The sequence below is a fragment of the Chenopodium quinoa genome, unplaced genomic scaffold (genome assembly GCF_001683475.1).
Source record: "Chenopodium quinoa cultivar QQ74 unplaced genomic scaffold, ASM168347v1, whole genome shotgun sequence".
Taxonomy (NCBI): domain Eukaryota; kingdom Viridiplantae; phylum Streptophyta; class Magnoliopsida; order Caryophyllales; family Amaranthaceae; genus Chenopodium; species Chenopodium quinoa.
In genome coordinates this window covers 448772-470303 of record NW_018742410.1, presented here as the reverse complement: position 1 = coordinate 470303, position 21532 = coordinate 448772, and the positions used below count along the sequence as shown (strand labels likewise).

Here is a 21532-nt window from a genome sequence, read left to right as displayed (position 1 = left end):
AACACGTGTCAACTAAACAAAACGGATGAAGCATTTAACAACATATTTCATGATAAATTTTATTTTTTATAAATTACTAAAAGGAAAAAAAAAACCTATGATCAAAATTAGTATATAAATAGTGAATAAGAGTCCGAAAGGTGAAATCTGAATAGGAGATTATTTTTTATTACTAAGTGCAAGTATTATTTTTTATTTTGGTTGGTTGGAATTGATAAAGACAAAGTTATTGGGACAAAAACCATGTTTAGCTCATCTTTTTTATTTGATTTGTTTTAATTTAAATCAATTTTCTAATTTGAATTAATTTTAACCTTATTTTGTACACTAAAAAAGCTGTCAAGTGAAATGGCGTTAGATTGAATTATTTTCAACTTAAGATAAGTTTTTAATTACACCCTACAAGGAAGGAAGAATACTTCGAATAGTTCATTGTAATTAGTGTAATATTTAGTACATAAATTTCTCAAATCTCAATACACACTATGGAGCACAATTTTTTTGGTAAAATGAATAACTTATAATTTCTCAATACAATGCACAAACATTGCAAATTTGTTTGATGAAGCGAGGTGATTTTAATTTGACGCAGTGTAAAACTCAGGAAAGTGCATAGTGCACGGGGGTGCAAATGAACGCAAGGTGAAAGTCGAAAGTGGTCACATGCAGGGCCTAAAAATTACTTACACTGCTTTGATTGCTTTCCCTTGCCTGCTAGTTTATGACTCATTTACTCAGGTAACTTTTCCAACCCATTCCAGCCTACTCCACCCTATCGTCTTTTTCTCTGTCATTTCAAACACTATTAGAGGCTTGTTCTGTTCAATTTGTCGTCGAGAAATACGGGGTATGAAATTATAAAAGTGTACCATATGAAATCCAATCGTAAAGACTCAAATTCATGGAATCAAGTATGAGTATGACCTAGGGGAAGAAATTCTCTTATTGTCGAGAATTGCTTGTGTGTGTGGAGAACAATTATTGTTCTATAATCGAAAGAATGGTAGGAAGGTGACTAATTTATAAGGTTTGTAAGATACTTTTTTTATTTTTTTTTGTCTTATAATTTTAAGATGAAACCTCATTTAACTTATATATAAATCATCGCTCCGATCTAGGGCCCTACATGCATTTGCCCCTCCTACAAAGCAAGCCACCAAACTAATCACTACTCGGTAGTTAGCTACTCTCAGCTTTCTCCCACACAAGTTACTACCACCTTAAGTCTTAACTCTATCAAGTTATTTTTATTCAATGGAAAGTCATACAATGTCCACTATACCATCTATTGCAACCTTCTTCAACAATTCATCAATATAAGATAAAGTTATATCATAAGAAAAACACGCCCAAAAACCTACAAAATTATACAAAAAGTGATGAATAATAAAACGAAGGTAACATAATTACATGATCCAAAGCAAAACTAAAATGGGTCCCAAATATGTCATTCCTTAGCATTGACTGCAGGCATGTTAGTTATAGTAATATCACAATCTTAGATGTCTTTTATTTGATGTAACCTTTGAATATCAACCCCATTATATTTCAGATTCCGATATGCTAAAGAATTTCTTGTGTAAATTTTTGGGGTCTTGTAAATTGACGCCTTTATATGTGTTTGTCAATATTATAATTCGGCTTACGACCCACGTTAGACAGCTTTATTAAGGTTTAGAGATGGATGTATACTAGGTGGTTCACTAGTTCAAACGTAATTGTAAGAGTAATGAATGAGAATTTAATTAGATGTGGAATTACGATTGTTCATGAATCACTAGCTTAAGAAACGAATCGAAAAAAGTAGTACGTATTTAATTTGATATTGATGACATATTGATTATAATAACGACCTTTTGTTTATCAAGTTTTCTCGTAGCTTGCAATTCTTAGAGGCTGTAAAATGCCAAATTATAATGAAAATATAAATGTTGAGTTGTGAAATTTTTACATGTTTTGATATATTTAATTTGATTATTTCCTTCAACACGAAAAACTCACAAGTATCGATTATTACGTATGGAGTACTTTATTGCTAATGCCATTATAGGGTTGCATATTTGTTTATATATCAATGCACATGAGTACGTGATCAAAGTATTATGTAATTCATTGAGTGGATAAAAATTTGCAAACCATATCCCTCGATTTTAAAATAATTAACGCAATTTTGATTTCTTACCCTATATTTATACATACTTTGACTAGTATATATAATTTTTTTAATCAATGTTCTGAAAACAAATGTTGTCATGATATTGCTACAAATATATGTACTATTTTAAAATTTCACAATATCAATATTTTCATAACTTTAACTAATATACTACCTCCGTTAACAGTTAGTTACAACGATTTGACATAATTGTAAAATAACTGTTAACGGAGGAAGTAATAATGATCAAACTAGTATGTTAACAAATATGCCAAACTTAAATACTCCTACATCGATTATTGTAAAATAAGTTAATATTACTCGGATCCGTACTTACTAGATCACAAAGATCAAAAACCAACGACTAAACGAGCATATAAGTAGTGATTATATGGTTGAATATATCCTATGTAAATATTTCGAGGTCCCCGGAAATTGACGGCTATGCGTTGTCAAAGCTATAATCAAGCTCATAGCCCATGGCCTAGATTTTAAGATTTGGAGATGGATGTTTTTGTGGTCCCCTTTTTTATTTTAACATTTCCTATTTTTCTTTTTATATTTTACCATGATGACGTGGTGGTACAGCTTGGATTTTTCAAACTGAGCTGGAGGGTCCATGTCATACTCCTCATATCTCAGCCGTTGATTGTGGATCTATAAAAGGAATTTATACTAATCTATTAAAAGAGATTCATAAGAACGTCTATGCGCTACGTAGACCCTTAGCTTGTTCATTACGCCACATCACCTACTCAACATCTCATTATGCCACATCATCCAATCAACCAACATTAATTCATATAAAAACATGAGGATAAAGAAATTTGAACACTCAACCACTTATAAGAAGAATGGTTATCAACCATATAAACATGAAAATAAATGTATATAATTAAATCACAAATTCTAATTTATTTTTTTTTTTAAAAAAAACAGCATAAATATCAAAGGTATATAATTACAAAGAATACTTAAAGTAACAACCCAGTGTAACGGGCTACACACCAATGACACCATCAAAAGACTAATTATATGACACGTGGAATTTTATGGAATGAAAAATAAATGGAATTGTGTCATTGTCAAATGTTGACCATAAAATATTCATTCTTTAATGGGGTGGACCCCACATTGGATACGATGATCTCATCACATTACACTCTTGACAGTGCTTCTTCCACATCAATTTCTTGTGAGAGTGTTTCACGCTCCAAAATTACTTACCCTAGAAAATTACTCTTAGAAATTTACCCTTGAAGGGTACATTTTACTCATCTATTTGGTACATTGAATGCCCTTTGCATTTGAATATTTCACGGTTGTTCATTTGAAGTTTTCAACCACCCGTGGAAGGATTTATGAAACATCATTATCGAATTAAAGATAGGATTTTTTGATCTAATTCAAGGTAATTTTTTGTATTTTGAATTTACTGCATATGTTATATGTTTTTTAATGTAATTTATTTTCAATGAAATATTAAGCCAGGCGAAGATCCAGACAATATGGTTGATGTCTGAAAGGCCTTTAGTGGGGCATTGCATGAAACCGAGAAAGATTGCACTCCGTACGAACATAAGCAATCTAGTAATTATTCTTCATAATATCACAATTGGAGATATTAGCCTGGCCTACGTACAGTGAATAATATGATCTATATTAAGAGGTTATTTGATTTGTCTTACTTTATTTCAATCGAAATAATTTTTTTTTAAAAAAAAAAAAACCCTAATGTTTAAATAAATTCAGACAAAAGTCATCACAAAATCATAGACAATTAAGGTAATTTCAAACAAATTAAGTTTAAGTTTTTTTTTCACATAAAATAAAATTCAAATCAAATAAGACAAGCCAAACAAAAAGACTAACGCCCTGTTTTTTAGAGTTGTTCTGCTGAAATCTACTATGCTCTGTTGAAATCTGCTCTGCTTAGTAACAATAATAACAATAATTGATAAAAGTAATGATAAATAAATAATTTAATAAATAATAAATGATAATAACAATTAATAAATAGTAACTAATTAAAATTAATAATAATAATAATAACAACTACTCTAATCTACTAAAATTTGTTTTACTCTGTCCAAAAGTTTAAAATAATAGGACCTAAGTATATACAATATTAAAAAAAATTAGGCTCTATGTGCACAAAGTGGAAAGGGAACAAATTATCATGGCTCACTACATTGCTGCAATTATGTACACAATACACAAAGTATGTTAATTTGATTTTCTTCTTCTTTTTTTTTTTTTTTTTTTTTTGTAAGAAAAATAGAGTACAAGAAAAACGAGAGGAAGAACCACCAATTGAATGGAATAAATCCCACCAATGTACAAGTAGATTTTAGAGGTGACTACTCAGAGCATAAAGCCAACCACACAAAAGGCAAACTTTCACTAGGTTCCAAATCAATGATAGAAAACAAGTACTAGTAGTGTTCATAGTGTTGTACGGTTAAAATTAGACATGATGTAATATTGTAATGATACTTTAAAAAAAAAAAAAAAAAACTTCAAATTAATTTTGATAATCGCAATTTAGAGACACCTATTGGAATAGAGCTTCGAAAAATATCGATCTAAATTTCATTCCAATTGCACTAGTTTGTAAGATTAATTGTGTTCTCAACCACACTAGTAGTATTTAGAGATCTAATCACCGAAAATGCCTTACATTTGAACCTGATAGTATTGCATGAGCTAATCATACACAATTGACACAAGAATATTATTAAATTCACATAGGCATATTCTCGCTTCTTTTACGATAATTAATGTAGCAACATCTACCAAAGGAGAAAGGGTGGTAAAAGGACTTATAGAGTTGTGGGAGAGATGGAGTTTCATTGTTACCTATATATGTGGGTTTTAAGCAAGAAAAAAAAAATATTGTTTGAGGTTTTTTTTTTTTCCATTTAGGAACAACCGAACTACTGTAAATGAACATAAAATATTTAAGTGAGGTTTTGCCCCTTATTATCTTGTAGGTACAACTGAGCATACACATAAAAATTACAAAGTATGGTACTCTAACCTATTTATTTCGTGTAAGATTCGTGTCACATTAATATCCCGATCCACAAAAGACAAAAGCGCGCTTGATGCACGCGTTGAAAGAGAGTGTAAGAAATACCTCACTAATGAGTTTGAACATGTTGAGGGCCAACAAAGGAGACAAAAATTAATGTACGCATCACTGTTCAACCCCCACGCGCGAGTACGTCATCTCAACAAATAATAAAATTAAAAAAATTGTCATAGTAGTAAAAATTAAGACATTACTATAAAATTGAATCTATATCATAAAATTAGATACGCAAGATTTGGCGCCCTCTTCTCTCTCTTTCTTTGTCTCCCACCACTTTCAACATTATCATGGTTTGATTTTTTCCCATCATCATCACATTTAATCTTAACCGTCCAATTTGGTTTTTTGGTGCAATATCTCAACTAAGATATTCTCTCTTTTATGGTAAAAATATAGTAGAAAATAAATTTCAGTTTTTAAAAATGGGGTTAGCAATGTCTTGGTACAAATTTAACATAGTACATTAGTACTGTTGAATGCCAGTATTGCTTAAACTGTTTTTGTTCATGGACCACTACTACTAGCCAGGCACTAGGCACTAGTTGCATTTTCTAGCGTACATATAGATCGGTAACCCACGACTATAGGCGTATACTCCATTTGTGTAACTTTTATTACGAGTATACACTTGGGTGTTCAATTATAGAAATGCTTCTTATATTTCAAATTAAAAAAAAAAACAACCAAATGAACAATAATAGTTGGTTAATTCTTTGATAGTGTAAAGGAAAAACATGTTGATGAGAATTATTCTAGCTAGACTAGTGAGATTTTTTTATTGTACACTACGAAGTATGTGTTTATTCCGTTTTGACTGCACGAATAGTAAAGGTGATTTGTGATAACATATGGAGTATATACAACCAACAAGATCTAGGACTGTATATAGACATACATTATGGATCGGAAGGGGTTTTTTTCACCATATACCCCTAATTTTTTGTTTATTCACCATATACCCTGAATTTTTTAAAATTTATCATATACCCCCGAGTTTTCACAAAAAAATACACCATATACCCTTGATGACTAATGATTATTAATTTTGTTTGTCATTAGGGTTAATTATGAACCGAAACCACCCTAAAGACATTCCCCTACCCCTAAAACCACCCACATTCCTTTTTCCCGTCCCTAAAGCCACTCCAAATTTCCTTTTCTCATCCTCAAAATCAATCGTACGGATATGGTTATGGAGATTTGGAGTGGTTTCGGGAGTTGGAGAAAGGAGAAGAGTGGTTTCGGGGATGGGGGAGAGATCTAAGGTAGTTTCGATGCACAATTAACCAAATTTCACTCATCTTGTTGTCATTAGGGGTATATGGTGAATTTTTGTAACAATTCAGGGATATGTAGTGAATAAACAAATAACTCAGGGGGTATATGGTGAAAAAACTGTAAATTTAGTTATTTAATGTTTCAATTTTTATTTTATTTTTATTTTTTTTATAGACTTTATTCGCACTAAATATTATCCTATGTATAATTGTGTATATTGCTTTCCTTTAAAATAAAATCTACGGAGTAATTGCCAAACAAGTCTTTTGTCTAGATATAGTTAACGTTCTATATATGTTTCATCATCCATCTATTCAAACTCCAAATCTTATAATTGCATATAGATGCTCATCTAAACAAGTAACAACCATAAGAATTGACATTTATCATTTGATTGCAAGCATGAAAGAGGTAGTTAGTACTGATGTCGCATGGTCAGATTCACTTGTTTTTTCAATTGTCTTAACAAAATCCACCCTAACTGTTCTCGATGTTTCATTTCGATGAATCATAACTCGACACATAATAATATAATAAACAATGCTTTTCTCTTCTCTATCTAGATAATCATTGAATGTTATTATATGGTATTACTTACTTCGTATTAGCTTAATGAAGGCAACTTCTTAGCATATTTTAATTATTTATTAGCCTTCATATTTGAGTTGTTACAAGAAGATTAGGATAAAAAAAAAATGGCAAAGGATCCAATAAGTACGAGAATTTTTTTTATTTTTTTTGGTACATAAGCGGGGAAAGCCGAGAAAAAAAAAGCTAACAAACTAAGAAGGGATAGAGCTGATTGGCTCGCCAATTAAGGAGTATCCTAGAACAACTCTGTTGAGTAGATAAGATGATTGTATTCATTATTTGAATGGATTATATTGTGTTAAAATATGGAATTATTATTCATTATTGGTGTTATTCTCATAAAATGACATATATTGTTCATAATAAATTTGTGTTTTTTACTACTTAGAAAAGATTTCTGTAATTTAACATAAACTTTATTCTAATGCATAACAAATTATATAAATGTTATCTTCGATAGATTACGTGATTGGAATATAATAAAGAAGAACTTAAAACAATCAACGAGTTTGAACTTGACCCGATTGGATCATGATACCATTGCCTAATCATTCAAATAGGACTCAAACTAAAGTGATTCAAAGTAGTCCCAAATCAAACAACTCTTTTGGCAAGTCTAATTTTTGTCCTCATTATTGAATAAAAAGAACCAAGATGATCAAGATGAAATCTTTGCATCAAGGGACCCATGTTTGTACGAGAATAGGATCCAATATATAGCAGTATAATATTGTCAGAAAGGTATTGTAATTGCATTTGCACCTCGTACTAAGGAATCATGATTGAAATTTATTTTGTAAAAGAGGCTTTCACACTTGAGAATCATACTTTGTATTATTGCTAGCTATCCCGTTTCATTAATACTGTCTCATGAAAGTACTAAAAACGAATGTCTCATGTAAGTATTAAAAATAAATGTCTCAAGTTTATTCTAATAAAAAAGAAGTATAAAACCTACGAAATTTAAACAATTACGGAGTGGCGGTTGAAAAACAAATTGTTACAAATGTGAGACAATCTTAATAGGACGCATGAAAGATTTTCGCTGTTACTACCTAACCTCAACCTATGCATGATTTCATATATTTGCTTTGTAGTAGTTTATATGATTGGTATATATTGGATTAGATACTCTTTTAGATCCTATGACCTATGTGATGAACTATCATAATATATTTGCAGACTTACTTTAATCATGCTCTTATGAGAAAGACATTTTAGAAAGAAAAGGCCAATTTTCTTTTTAGATCATACATATTTCTTTTTATTTTATGAATATTCGTTTTTGGTGAAATCAAAGATTAGCATCATCTTACTTTCTGAATTTTTTCTTTTCAATGGATATGGACTGGAGAGATTGATTGGTTGCTATAGATTTGAATGAAATGAGGATTTGAAGCCTTTTTATTTTTCTTATCATTGCATCATTGTGTTGAAAGAATAAAGGTCCATTAAGTGGCAGGAGCCCATAGTTGGAAAGATTAAGTCACACTATTTTTGTCCATTAATATAATATAAATGTCAAAGGATACTTTTTAAAGGACTAAGCTAATATTGTGTGCTTATCATTATGACATTTGTGAAATTTACTCAATTTGAAAATCAGATAATAGCTTACACGAAAACTATTCCCTTCCGTCCCTTATTTTTTTTTTCTCATAGAGACGAAGTTATTTTTTTAACTTTTGTTGAAAAGAGTTGATGAGAACAACGGTGTGATCCCTACGATTAAAAGTGTGAGAATTAATGTAGTGATTGTGAGAGTAATGGTGTGATCCCTACAATTAAAAGTAGTATGGAGCAAACTTAAAGCGATGGATTAAAAAGGAAAATAGGATAAATATAAAGAGAAAAAGGGAATAATTTTTATTTTCTTTTTGAAATTAATCAATTGAGTAGACCTAATGGCATGAGGAAAAGATAAAGATGGAGGAGTCATTACCTTCATGTAGAGGGCAATAGTAATCCACTGTCTTCTTAGTATAACTATTACCTCAAAATGAGGGTAATAGACTAATAGTTTTTCTTTCTTCACCTCTGAAGTCTCACCACACCATCACTACATAATTCCTTTGCAATCACACTATTACTATCCTCTCTTTCCTTATGTTAACTTTCATTTTATTTAATTTGACTTTTATTACCCTAATATTACATCAAACTACTAAATTCAAACATGTCCTAAGGTATTCCCTTCTCAAAATCCCCGCTTAACAAAAACCCCTCTTGAAATAAAAAATGTAAAATTGTACTATATGATTCGTTATACCTAATCCAAATTTACGCAAAGCCAAAATTACTGACTTTTATTTCAGTGGACGAACAAAGGTTTTTGTTGGACAGGAAGCTAACTAACGGCCCAACCCAAGTAAAGAGGCTTTTTGGGCCTATAACATTATTAAATTCAACAAGTATTTGTTAAATATGGGATCTAAAACAACGGGGCGGCCGGTTCTAATGGTGGCCGATGGGTTACTCTTTGGGCCAACTAATTAGTTAGGCTAGCGATCCGTTAGCCCTGGCCACATAGGCCCACAGTGACACAAAATGTATTGGAGATACCATCGATAATTTCAGGTTACGGATTTCAAATAGTTTAGTTGACTAAATTTTTTGAAGATGGTATCAATTAAAGCTATCGTTTCCAACCACCACTCTCATAACCCACTACTAACAATGTTAGTAAATTTTTAATACATTAGCCAGCACGTTGATGTCTATTGATCGTTTTCTACCTAGGTGACGCTCTAAGCACATTGCCTAGATGATTGTATCCTTAGCAAAAAGTGCATGAGAACCTTTACCGTCTTTACCAAACAAGCGCGTGAGAATCGTCGTGTGGATGGTTTAAGTAATAACAATTTGTCTTGTGGATGATCAATTGGTTTAGTTAATTAAAGCCTTGAGGGGGTGAAACTTAAGATCTGGATCAAATCCTATCTACATCATCGCGCTTGTAGTTCTTTCTAAACCCAAAAATAAAAATAAAAAATAAAAAACAATTTGTCTCATTGTTTAATTAAATCTCATTACATTGCCTAGATGATTGTATCCTTAGCAAAAAGTGCATGAGAACCTTTACCGTCTTTACCAAACAAGCGCGTGAGAATCGTCGTGTGGATGGTTTAAGTAACAACAATTTGTCTTGTGGATGATCAATTGGTTTAGTTAATTAAAGCCTTGAGGGGGTGAAACTTAAGATCTGGATCAAATCCTATCTACATCATCGCGCTTGTAGTTCTTTCTAAACCCAAAAATAAAAATAAAAAATAAAAAACAATTTGTCTCATTGTTTAATTAAATCTCATTATAATTATTTTGATTTCATTTTCACATTTCATCTTTAAAACATTGTCTTACATACTTCCTTTGTTTTTTATTAGATGCATCACTTTATATAAATATAAATTGAAGTTTCAATTTAGATGCATTATTTTCATTTTTGTTAATAATTTATCTCTATCTCTCTCCTATTACACGAGTCCTCTTTACTTTTTTTTTTTTCTATCTCACTCTGTTAAAAAAATTATCTAGAAGTTTGCAAATACAAAAGTGATCCATCTAATAAAAGATGGAGGAAGTATTAGAAACAAATGTTTTAAAAGATTGCTTTATACTTTAATGGGTAATCTGTGAAATTTTCCACTTGTTATTTTACTTGCACTCTTAATCTCTCTTTTCATCAATAATTGTGATCACTCACATATACTAATTTGCACTTATTGTTGGGTCATGGGTGTAGGATTTGAGACAATTTTTAGGTATGAAAGAGTATCGTTACTTTTATTTACTTTCGTTCTTAGTCAGATTATTACTGTTCGAAACCCCGTAAAATCCACAAATGAGAACACATTATTTCTCGAATCGATATTTTTGTATTCACACCACATTGAACATGATTTAGGTCCAAATAATTGTGTTTGTACACCGTAACTTGTAAATTAAAAACATGTAACTTCCTTTTTCGGAGGGCTGGGGTCCTTGGGGAGATGTTGCGTGTATCATGTTGGAAGCTTGGGACCATACCAAAAATCCAACATAATAATTTTTGCCAAGGAAACTTCAAGATTATGCTCTGGCAATGGTGGCAAGTGGCAACAACGAATACGAGTGGCCCACGTGTTAAGTCAAGCTACTTCCACCATAAACTCCCTCCACAACAACGATACCACGAGCCTCTAAATTTTTTGACCACTATAGTACCAAGTATTACAAGCGAATATAATGATCAATTCATAGATATACGGAATAGTACGTAATCTATGTTGGTCGAAACCTTGCACGACTTAATTTACTACCTTTGTTTCATATTATTTGCAACGATTTGGTATAAAGTATGATTAAAAAATGTCTAATTGTTACAAATGATATAAAACGGAGATAGTATACGGAGTATCATATTAACATGTTAGATTTCTTGAAAATGGAGAAAAGGCTAAGAGAATCCTTACCTTTAAGGTGCCTCGCTTTAGTGTGAACTATAATGCTTATCAGTTATCACTAGTAATACACTAATACTTGATACGTTTATATACAAATATACAATAATACACAATTAAAGATATTTACTTCATACGTTGAAAGTTATGTAAGATGATAATTACGAGTTTGCGACAAACAAAAGGAATGGAGGGAGTAGGAAATTAATACTCCACCCACTAAGTTGGCCGACATGAGGCAAGCTAAAAATGATCATTCATTCATCTGGCTTTCACTCTCTACAAGTATACTCCGTACTTACTATTTTTTGGTTCCACACAATGCACGATTTCTATTATTTGAAGAACTTTCTAAAAGTATAACTACTGATTTTGACATGTTTGTTACTTTAATGTCAATTCTTTTTCGATCCTTGTTAGAGGTCCACTTCTTAGGATATGGAAATTCATAAGTAAATTAATTGGTAAAAATAAATGTTTTATAGGTAAATAATCAACGTAGAATATACTTTTATTGATTTTTTTTCTTTTTTACATGTTGAACACACTAACTACGGGGTATTTAACTATTTCATCTCATGAGACGACGACTTCCAATGGGTAGTAGAAAGATTTAATGTGATTGCAATGTAAGTTAATTAATTGTATATTAAGCTTGAAAATTTATAAAAAATTTCTAGAAGATGAGAAGTTGAGAACACGTCATAGAGAATGAATTCACACACTATAGACTACACACTTCTGAAAACTCTATTGTTTTAACTATAGCTAAGTGGTTAATCCCTTTATCTCATCTCATTTTTTCAAATAAATTCTCGATTGATCACCTCAATATTTACTCCGTAACAAAAGCACAAAACTGAACAAATATGCCCTTAAAATAATTAATAACATAATATTAAAACAGACACCAGGAATGACTTGTGTCACTTCATGGTGCTGTATTTTCCCTCCAAAACTCCCTTCTTAGCAAAAAATCTTTTATTTTTGGATTATTTCTATAATACAACTATAATAATATATTATTCCAAATTTTATATACTACCTCCGTTTCATATTATTTGCAACTTTGGGGTATTATTTATGAGATATAAAATATTCCAAAGTTGCAAATAATATGAAATGGAGGTAGTATTATCTTTAAAATAATGGTATTCCTATTTATTTTGTGTTCTATTTACTTAAAATAATTATACAAGATTTTGAAACCTTTTAATTAAGGGACAATAAGCTATAATTTAGAAGGTTGAAATGTGGTGGAGAGTATAAAATAACGGAGCCAAAAATACAATATTGGGGTTCAATGGAAAAAAGAAAAAAGAAAAAAAAAACCATTTTTATTCATGTTGTTGATTTGAAATCTTATGAAATAATAATAATAATTGAATATAAATATTTCTTTAATAATTTTACCAATTTTTAACTTTTTTTTTCCTTAAAAAATCTATTAACCACTACTAAATAGGTCATGCTTACATCAATCATTTTGGACATATGTCAAGCTATTATTAAAAAATTTCCTGCCAATACAATATATGATGTTAGCTTTAAGGTTTTTTTTTTTTTTTTTTTTTTTTAATTTTTTTTAACTAAATTAATTCATTAATAAAAAGTCATACAACATCTATACTATATAGTTTTATATGGAACAACATGCATCATTAATGTAATTTTTATACTATTTTTTCCAAAACAAATCAAAAATAATATTATTTTTTTCTTCTCAATTGTAGTTATAATAATTTCCGCCTTATTATTTCATCTTTCTTATATGCAATGCATTTGTTTATTTCACATGAGTTGCCTCATTTTTATATTATATCACAAATTAATTATGGAAAAAAGATTATTACTATCGTGCATCGCTCAGACACTTATCTAGTAATAATAACTATATATTAAAAGACACACCAACAATGACACGTGTCATTTTCTAATATGTCCCTTAGTTTTTTTTCCTACAAAAAATCTATTTAGGAAACAAATATTTATACATAAATAAAATATTACAACTTTTTACATAAATAATACATTTGATATAAACTTTCATATAATATATTGACAAAAAAAAAAAAAAAAAAAAATCAAACTTATAACAATTTTTTTTACGGGACTTATAACTTTTTTTTTTAACGGGACTTATAACATGATTTGAGTCATACAGAGTGTTAAGTACTACAATTATTACAACAAGAATTACATTTTTTTTTAAATACTTTTATTAAATTATATAAAAGAAGCTCCAAGAAAGTAATTAGAAATCTTTAATAATAAAAAAAAAAATATTTGACATGAAAGATATAGAATAATATTTTAAGCTGCTTGATTATTGATTAAAAAAACATTTATGTAAAAGAAAGTGAATTAATAGTGTGTATAAAAGAAATTTTTTCACAGGATAAATACATAGTTGAAAAAATTCACTTGGTTAACAAGATAAAAATGACACCAATTTGTTGGTGAAATATAGAAAAATATAATATTGTTAAATGCGTAATTTAAAATATCTATTTTAAAATACCTATCCGGCTAATAGGCTCTTTTATGATATTTTAGATAAATTTATGTTTTATAATAAAATATAGTTTTAATATAAGAATACTTATTAAAAACTACCGTGCATGGCACGGAACCTAACCTAGTTGAATAAACAATCCATACACGAAATCATTGTCTTGATATGGTACTCGTATTATCAATTATTTTTTATTTTTTGACATGGGCTTAAATAAACAAATTAAGACGCATTATGAAAAGAAGACAAACTAAAATTAGCCGTGGTAGCAAGGATATGCGCCTTGTAAACTCGCTCCCTCTCAACCTTGTGGATGCAATACAATCACCATATTTTAACCAAACAAGCTTGGTGGAGTTGGTAGGCTCGAACTCGTGACCTCACAAGGTGAATTTCCCACTACCTACATGTGCTTAAAAGTTGAAAGTACGGGTATTTATTTACCTTCCCTCTGTTATCAAGCGTTGACCTGTGAAGATGGACTGATTTAATCCATGATACGAGTTTGCACTACGAATTAATTTAAAGTAAAAAAAAATCAAGAAGATAAACTAGATTAGTTTAATCCGTGATACGAGTTCGCACTCGGCTCTCGCAGCATCAGCTGCACGCCTACATACCGGTAAAAACAAACCGCAAAACTATTTGGCAAACCCTCCAAAAGCCAAACATAGCTTTCCCAAATGCTTAAAGTTGGCCCTTTCCTACATTTCCCTCCCCTTTCTCTCTAAATTCCTCTGCCTATAAAGCTGTAAACTTATCGTTTTGATTGAATTAAAAGGGGCACTTTGGTGCCCAACTAATCAGTTTCAACCATGGGATTCTCTTCTACTCTTCTTCCCCATTTTCCAGCTTCTTTTCGCCACCATTATTTCAAGGTATTTTACTATTTTTGGCCTCATTTAATTTCAGCTGGGTTTTTCATATTTATGATTATATTATATGTTTCTCTTGTAATTTGTTGCATTTCTTGTACTGGTATATATTTAATTAATAGTGACCCGTGTTGGGTTTTAGTTTGAAGTTTTATTCTTTGTTGAATTTGAGACTCTGGGTTAATTTGAATATTTAATTGAGATTCTGGGTTAATAGGAATATTTAATTGAGATTCTGGGGTTTTATGATTGTACTGAGTAGTAAATTATGATTGGGATTTTGCTAATTTTGGTATGCTGCTGATTTTTTGTTGTTAATTGGATTTGAGCTGATTTGAAGTATGATGATGTTTAATTGAACAATGGTAATCGATGTAATTTGACTATGGTTACAACTTACAATGGTCTTTGGTTCTTTGTGATTGAGTGAGGGTGGGAGAGGTTGATGATTTTGGTTTCGATTGAGAATCTGGGGTTAATATATATCAATGGCCTAGAAATGGTTGGTTTGGTATCCATTGTGCTGTTGAATGTTAAGAAATCTTTTTTGTTGTTGAAAGAGTTTTATCAATGGCTTAGAATTCATGTATTGTTGAATTTTAAGAAATCTTCGTTGTTGTTGAAAGAGTTAATATCTGATACTGAATCTATACCTGGACTAGATTAGTATGCAATATGCAATTAAAGCACTCACCTGTTTTTGTTCATATTTTCTGTTCGGGTGGAGGCAGGGATTAACGGCTGACTCCAAATGTTGAAGTCAACCTCTCACAGTACCCTTAAATCCATCATTTCACTAGGGCTCGATGTAGATCTGTAAATAGGTGGTTTAGAAACTAGGAACCATACTATGGTTTCCTATCATTGCTCAAGTGGTTCGCTCGTGACATGCGTTTATTTTTGATAGCTACTCGTAATTAATCTAGGTGTACTGGAACAGTGCCTTTGCAATTGTTTGACAAGGCTACATTCATGGGAGGATCATAAAAGCTCTAGGTTGCATTATGAACCCGAATCTTTGATTAGCCCTGTTTTTTTCTTGCTGGACATATACCATACTTTCTGTATGTATGGTTTAGGCCGGGGTATCCATGGGACCTAATAGGGTATCTAGAATAGACTCGGCATCTCCATGTAATACTTTTGGCAAGTCTGAGTGAAAGTTATGTGTATTGATAGGTCATTAATTGGCTTACCAATCTTGTTCTTCGATAGTTGGTCGTTTTTCTATTACTACTAAACAAAATAGTCCTAGGCTACATCAGTACATATATGCTTCTGATTTGTCCAATTTACTCTCAAATTCTTTCTTTGACATTCATGTAATAGTTCAGTGGAGCTCATTCCTAATTTAATTTTATCCCTGCAGTTCTGTCCTCTTAGGGTCCATGAAGGTCATAGGGCATTATCTTTTGTAACAACAACAAAGTGCTGTGCTCTTCATGGCACCAATTCAATTGTGGGAGATAGGAAATCCAGCATCAACAGCAATGGGACACCTGAGCCTGCAACGGCTCTCTTGGAGCGGTTGTTTGTACAGACACAGAAACTGGAAGAACACATGAATGGGAATTCTCATTTTCTTCAAGATGTTGAATCAGACCTGAACCTTAAAGATTTGGAGTCTGATCTTGAGGCTGCACTGAAAACCTTAAAGAAGAAGGAGGAAGATCTTCAAGAAGCGGAAAGAATGGTGATGTTGGAGCATGCTGAATTAAATCAAGCAAGAGAGGAGTTAGAGGGCCGAGAGAAGGAAATTGCAGCAGCTTGTTCCAAGCAGGAAGAATTGGAGGATGAGTTAAGGAAGGCTAATCTGAAGTTAATTTCTCAGGCAAGGCATATAGAAAATCTGAAATTAAAATTGAAGGAAAGAGACCAGGAGGTTACTGCAGCAGAATCTGAATTGCTGTTGAAACAAGATGAAATGGATAAAATGAGGTGTGAATTGACACAGAAGAATGAAGAAGTTTCCATGACTGAAGCTCAGCTTATAGCAAAAGCTCAGCTCTTGAATGAAGCCAATGATGTAGTGAAAAGGCAAGATATTGAACTTCGGGAACTGTGTAATTCCCTCCAAGGAAAGCAACAAGAGATAGAAGAGTTGTTAAGTACAAAACAGCTTGAAACAGAGAAGTTAAAAGACGCGGAGACCAAATTGGAGAAGCAGACAATGGAGTGGTTGCTAGCACAGGAAGACCTAAAAAAACTTGGGGAGGAGGCATCCAAGCACATAGAGGAGAGTAAGGAAACTATCGAAGATTTTCACAGAGTTAAAAGGCTTCTTGCTAATGTGAGGTCTGAGTTGGTCTCATCCCAAAATTCCTTGGCTACCTCAAGACAGAAAATGAAGGAGCAAGAGCTGGTGCTGGAGAAGCAACTGCTGGAACTTGAAGAGCAAAAGGAAACTATTGTGTCTTACATGAATAGTCTGAAAAGTGCCCAAGCAGAAATAGAAAGTGAAAGAGCAAAGCTTAGAGTTGCAGAGGCCCAGAATAAGGAATTTGAGCTGGATCTATCATTGAAGAGGGACCTATTGCGTGATCTACAGGGGGAATTGGATAAGGAGAAGTATTCTTTGCAAAAAGCAATCAAGGAAGTGTCTTCTCTCCGAGAGGATCTGAATAAGAAGAACAGTGAATTTGAGAAAACAAATAGTCTCTTGGAGGTTAAGGAAAAAGAATTGGTGGACGCTAAACTAGAAATTCAGCACTTAATATTTGAACAGAAGTCCCTCCAGCTCACCTTGCAAGAGAGAGATTTGGAGCTCAGTACTGCTAAGAAGAGATTAGAGGAGGTGAACGCTGAGGTAGCAGAGCTAAAAATGCTCTTGAATATGAAGGAAGACCAGCTTATCCTAGCCGCTGGCATGCTGAAAGAAAAAGACGATTACACTGAGGCAATGCAGCATGAGCTGGTTAATGCAAGACTGAAGGCTTCTGAAGCTGAAACTGTGGTTGGAAGAATCGTAGATCTCACTAATAAATTGGTAATATCCACAAATGACGACGAATCAAGTGACTTGGGTGAGTATCCATCTCAATTGTTAGGAAAACCTGTGGAGGATTTTAGGTCGCAGAAGACACAACTGGAGGATGAACTTGAGTTGACTAAAGATAACCTTAAAGTAAGGGAGATGGAACTTCTGGGTGCACAGAGGGAACTTGCAATCAAGGAGGAGGAGCTGGAAAAGGTCATTCAAAGTTTAGAAGTAAAGGACAGAGAAGTGAAAGAATTAAAGGAGGAAAGGCTTAGAGATGCTGATAGTTTGAAGAAGCTCTCAAACATGGCAAAGGAGAGCGCTGGACAGCAGAATGTAGATGACTTTGCAATTGAGAAGCTTCAACTGGAAGCTGCTCAGCTCGAAGTCGAGGCTGCAACTAGTGCTCTGCATAAACTTGCAGAACTGAGCAGAGAGCTACTTAGTAAAGCTAGCTTGAGCATTGATGCTGATCACGAGGTAAATGTATTCCCACAAAATGACTCTGGACCTAAGTTGCGAGTGATTGAAGAAAATGTACCTCTACAAAATGGGTTTGACTCCGACTCAGATACAGTTAGAAGTAATGAGTGCATAACAGAGATTAAAACTGAAGTTGCCCGTCTTTCAGCTTTAACAGAAAGGTTAGTCCAAGAAGCTGGTGCTGTCTGTGCTGCGACCTAATTACAGCATTGATTATTTGATTTTGGTTTTATGGTTGCTGTTTGTGTGTAAATATGCATATTTACTATAAATATCAGATTGATTAGTGGCTAGAAGTTTGTGGTATGGCAGTGTTGGGTTTTTCTTGTTCATGTATTATATATACTCAATACCTGTGCCAGTTTAAGCTACCTGGTTCTGTTGTAAGGCTGAAATTGATGAGATTAGGCAATACATAATCTGATAGGAGTTTCAATGTTTCAGTTTACTTGGGTTTAATGTAAGAACTCTGACATACTATTGTCTCTGATCTCTGAGCCATGAATAGGATAGTTTGTAATAAAAGCAGTATTGTTTCATGTGGCTTCTGGAATCTGCTTTGCATCGCGAGGATCTATTGTAGCCAAGGCCTTGAGCAGTTTTAATACCCTTTCTTTTTTGTCACATCATATATGAGAGTATTTGCACTATGGATTTTAAGTCTTTGATTAATTTTCTGCTAATTTATCTGTTGAAAAATGATTATTATGTGCTTGAGGTGAAATAGTGCCCGAGTGGATCTCAACTGGCTTTGTTGGTAAAAATTTTCAGGGGGCATAAAAAAACAAAAAATGTGTAGCCTTTAATTATTTAGTATTGTTAGTGAAGTCTTTGGAAATCGTTGTTTAATGCTATGAGATCTTTTTAGATTATTTCTTATAGCTTTAAAAATCTCAACAATATGAAAGATCGAGAATCACAAACAAGTTTCATAATATAACCACAATTGCACACTATTATGTAACTTATCAAATTACTCATCAGATATGAGAAAAAACATGCAACTAGAAAGCTTTAGACAGTCTCATCACTCTCATGATGATCTTAACCCATTTTACATTGTACAAGTACTTATTTGAACACTGGGTTTTCGTCTTGACTCAAGCTCTTCAATCCTCTGGTTATACGCACATACTCCATCCCCACAGATCAGCAACAGGAAGTTCCTCAGAGAAGGGAAATTTTTAAAATGGTAATATTGCCAAATATAGGATGAGGAAAACCTGAACATTCAAAGGTTGGTAATACTGTCTATTTGCAGAATTACCCCCAATAACTCGCTAAATACCAGTAAATATGCGAGCACAAACATCAGTAATGAAGTATTTTATGCCATCTATAGTAGTAGACTTATCTGCATTCATTATCTCTAAGGGAACATTATCCCCGATGATTGCTGTAGTGAACGTCGTTTGGTTAACAGCAGGCCTGCCTAGATTAGCTGCAAGGGAATTTAAGCAAATCGTTGCTTCGTCTGCTACCTTGTTAATAATGAAGTCTGAAGCCTCGAGAAGCCTGGTTACAATGCAGGGGAAGTTGTTGCTTTCTAACCAAAACCAAAATGCCATGACTACTTGACTAGTATGGAATCTGCTGGATTGCGCTCTAAGTGCACAACTAAGTGCGTAAATAAGTTGCGATTTACTTCGTGATATTGGTGAAAATCGTAAAGAGGAATGGTTATCATTGCTACTTTGCTACAATGCTTTAAGAAAGGATTGGATATAAATTTGGGAGAACTAGCAGGGATTATATAGAGGAGGATCTATAACGTTTATGCAAAAATGTCGACATAATTAAATCTTACATTTTATGCCATATGTTAGTCTAACTCCACTTATGGGATTAAGGCTTTGATTGATTGATTGTTAGTCTAAAATGATAAAAAAAAAACCGTATTTGAAAGTAAGTTCAAAATTTTCTATTTAACTTTTCAGCGGAATATTGCTAAAGTAGGCAAAATAAAAAGTTTTTATATAACTACAAGGATAATATATATGTTCTTGTCTAAAAAAGGATGATATATATGTTATTGAGAGAGCTAGTAGGGATTAGCATTAAGTAGAGGAGGATCTATAAGAATAATGTTTATGTGTAATGCTAACACAACTTAATCTTAAACATTGTACTACCTCTGTTTCTTTTTAGTTGCAATAAAGGAATATTTTATGTCTCACAAATAACTTCTTTGTTGCAACTAAAAAGAAACGGAGATAGTAGTTGATTACCCAGAATATATGATTTAACCTTTTAAGCGAGAATCTTGCTTAACTAAATGCAAGATTGTCCTGAATGTGTGTGAAAGCTTTTATGCGAAAAGTTTGCTAAAATACATGCAAAATTATCCTGAATGTCTGTTTTAAACTTTTAAGTGAAAATCTTGTTGAAGTAATGTAAAAGAGATACTTTATCTCTGAATGTCTATTTTGAAGTTTACTTCATCTTAAATATCATGTTAAGCTTAAAACATTTAAGCAATAATCTTGTGGAAGTAATACTAAAGAGATACTTTATGCTGAATGTTTGTATTAAACCTATGTTGTCCAGAATATTTGTATTATACTTATATTATTCATAATGTCTATTTTAAAACTTCTAAGCAAGAACCTTGGTGAAATAATGCAACAGAGCTACCAAAAAAACAAAAAATTGTAACAGAAGTACATGTTTCTTTTTCCTTTTTTGGGAACTCAAAACTCAGAAATAGAAATCTTATTTCCCCTGACTAATACCAATGAGTCGGTCCTATGGTCTAGCGGTTAGGACATTGGACTCTGAATCCAGTAACCCGAGTTCAAATCTCGGTAGGACCTTATTTTTCACCTTTTGACATTTTTTTTCTTTCTACTCTAAGGTTAGATCACTGAACAATTGAACATTACACTGACGCAAAAGATAAGAATCGACTTCTGCTTCACTGCAAAGTTTCATTAGTCTTAAGAAATCATTTAGGAGTTTGCGGAGGACCGTCTAAGCCCTCTCCCTTGATGACCATTGATCTTAATCTTCACGACTTCACCCCAACAAAATAGATGTCCATTGATCTTAATCTTCGGGACTTCACCCCAACAAAATAGATGTCGACTTAGCGTTGCAAAACTGTCATTACAATGCATCCGCTCCCT

General features: G+C 32.3%; 1 protein-coding gene and 1 non-coding gene across 2 annotated transcripts; both read left to right on the top strand.

Annotated features, from left to right (window-relative positions):
• The first annotated feature begins 14661 nt into the window (after positions 1-14661).
• LOC110705259 (uncharacterized protein PFB0145c-like) lies at positions 14662-19036 on the top strand. The gene is made up of 2 exons (XM_021883105.1): positions 14662-14950; positions 16317-19036. The coding sequence occupies exons 1-2, from the start codon at positions 14888-14890 to the stop codon at positions 18606-18608; spliced, it is 2355 nt and encodes a 784-aa protein (XP_021738797.1). The 5' UTR covers positions 14662-14887; the 3' UTR covers positions 18609-19036.
• A 2112-nt stretch (positions 19037-21148) lies between these two features.
• Positions 21149-21220, top strand: TRNAQ-CUG. The gene has a single exon. It is a non-coding gene; the product is annotated as a tRNA-Gln (tRNA).
• The last annotated feature ends 312 nt before the right edge of the window (positions 21221-21532 follow it).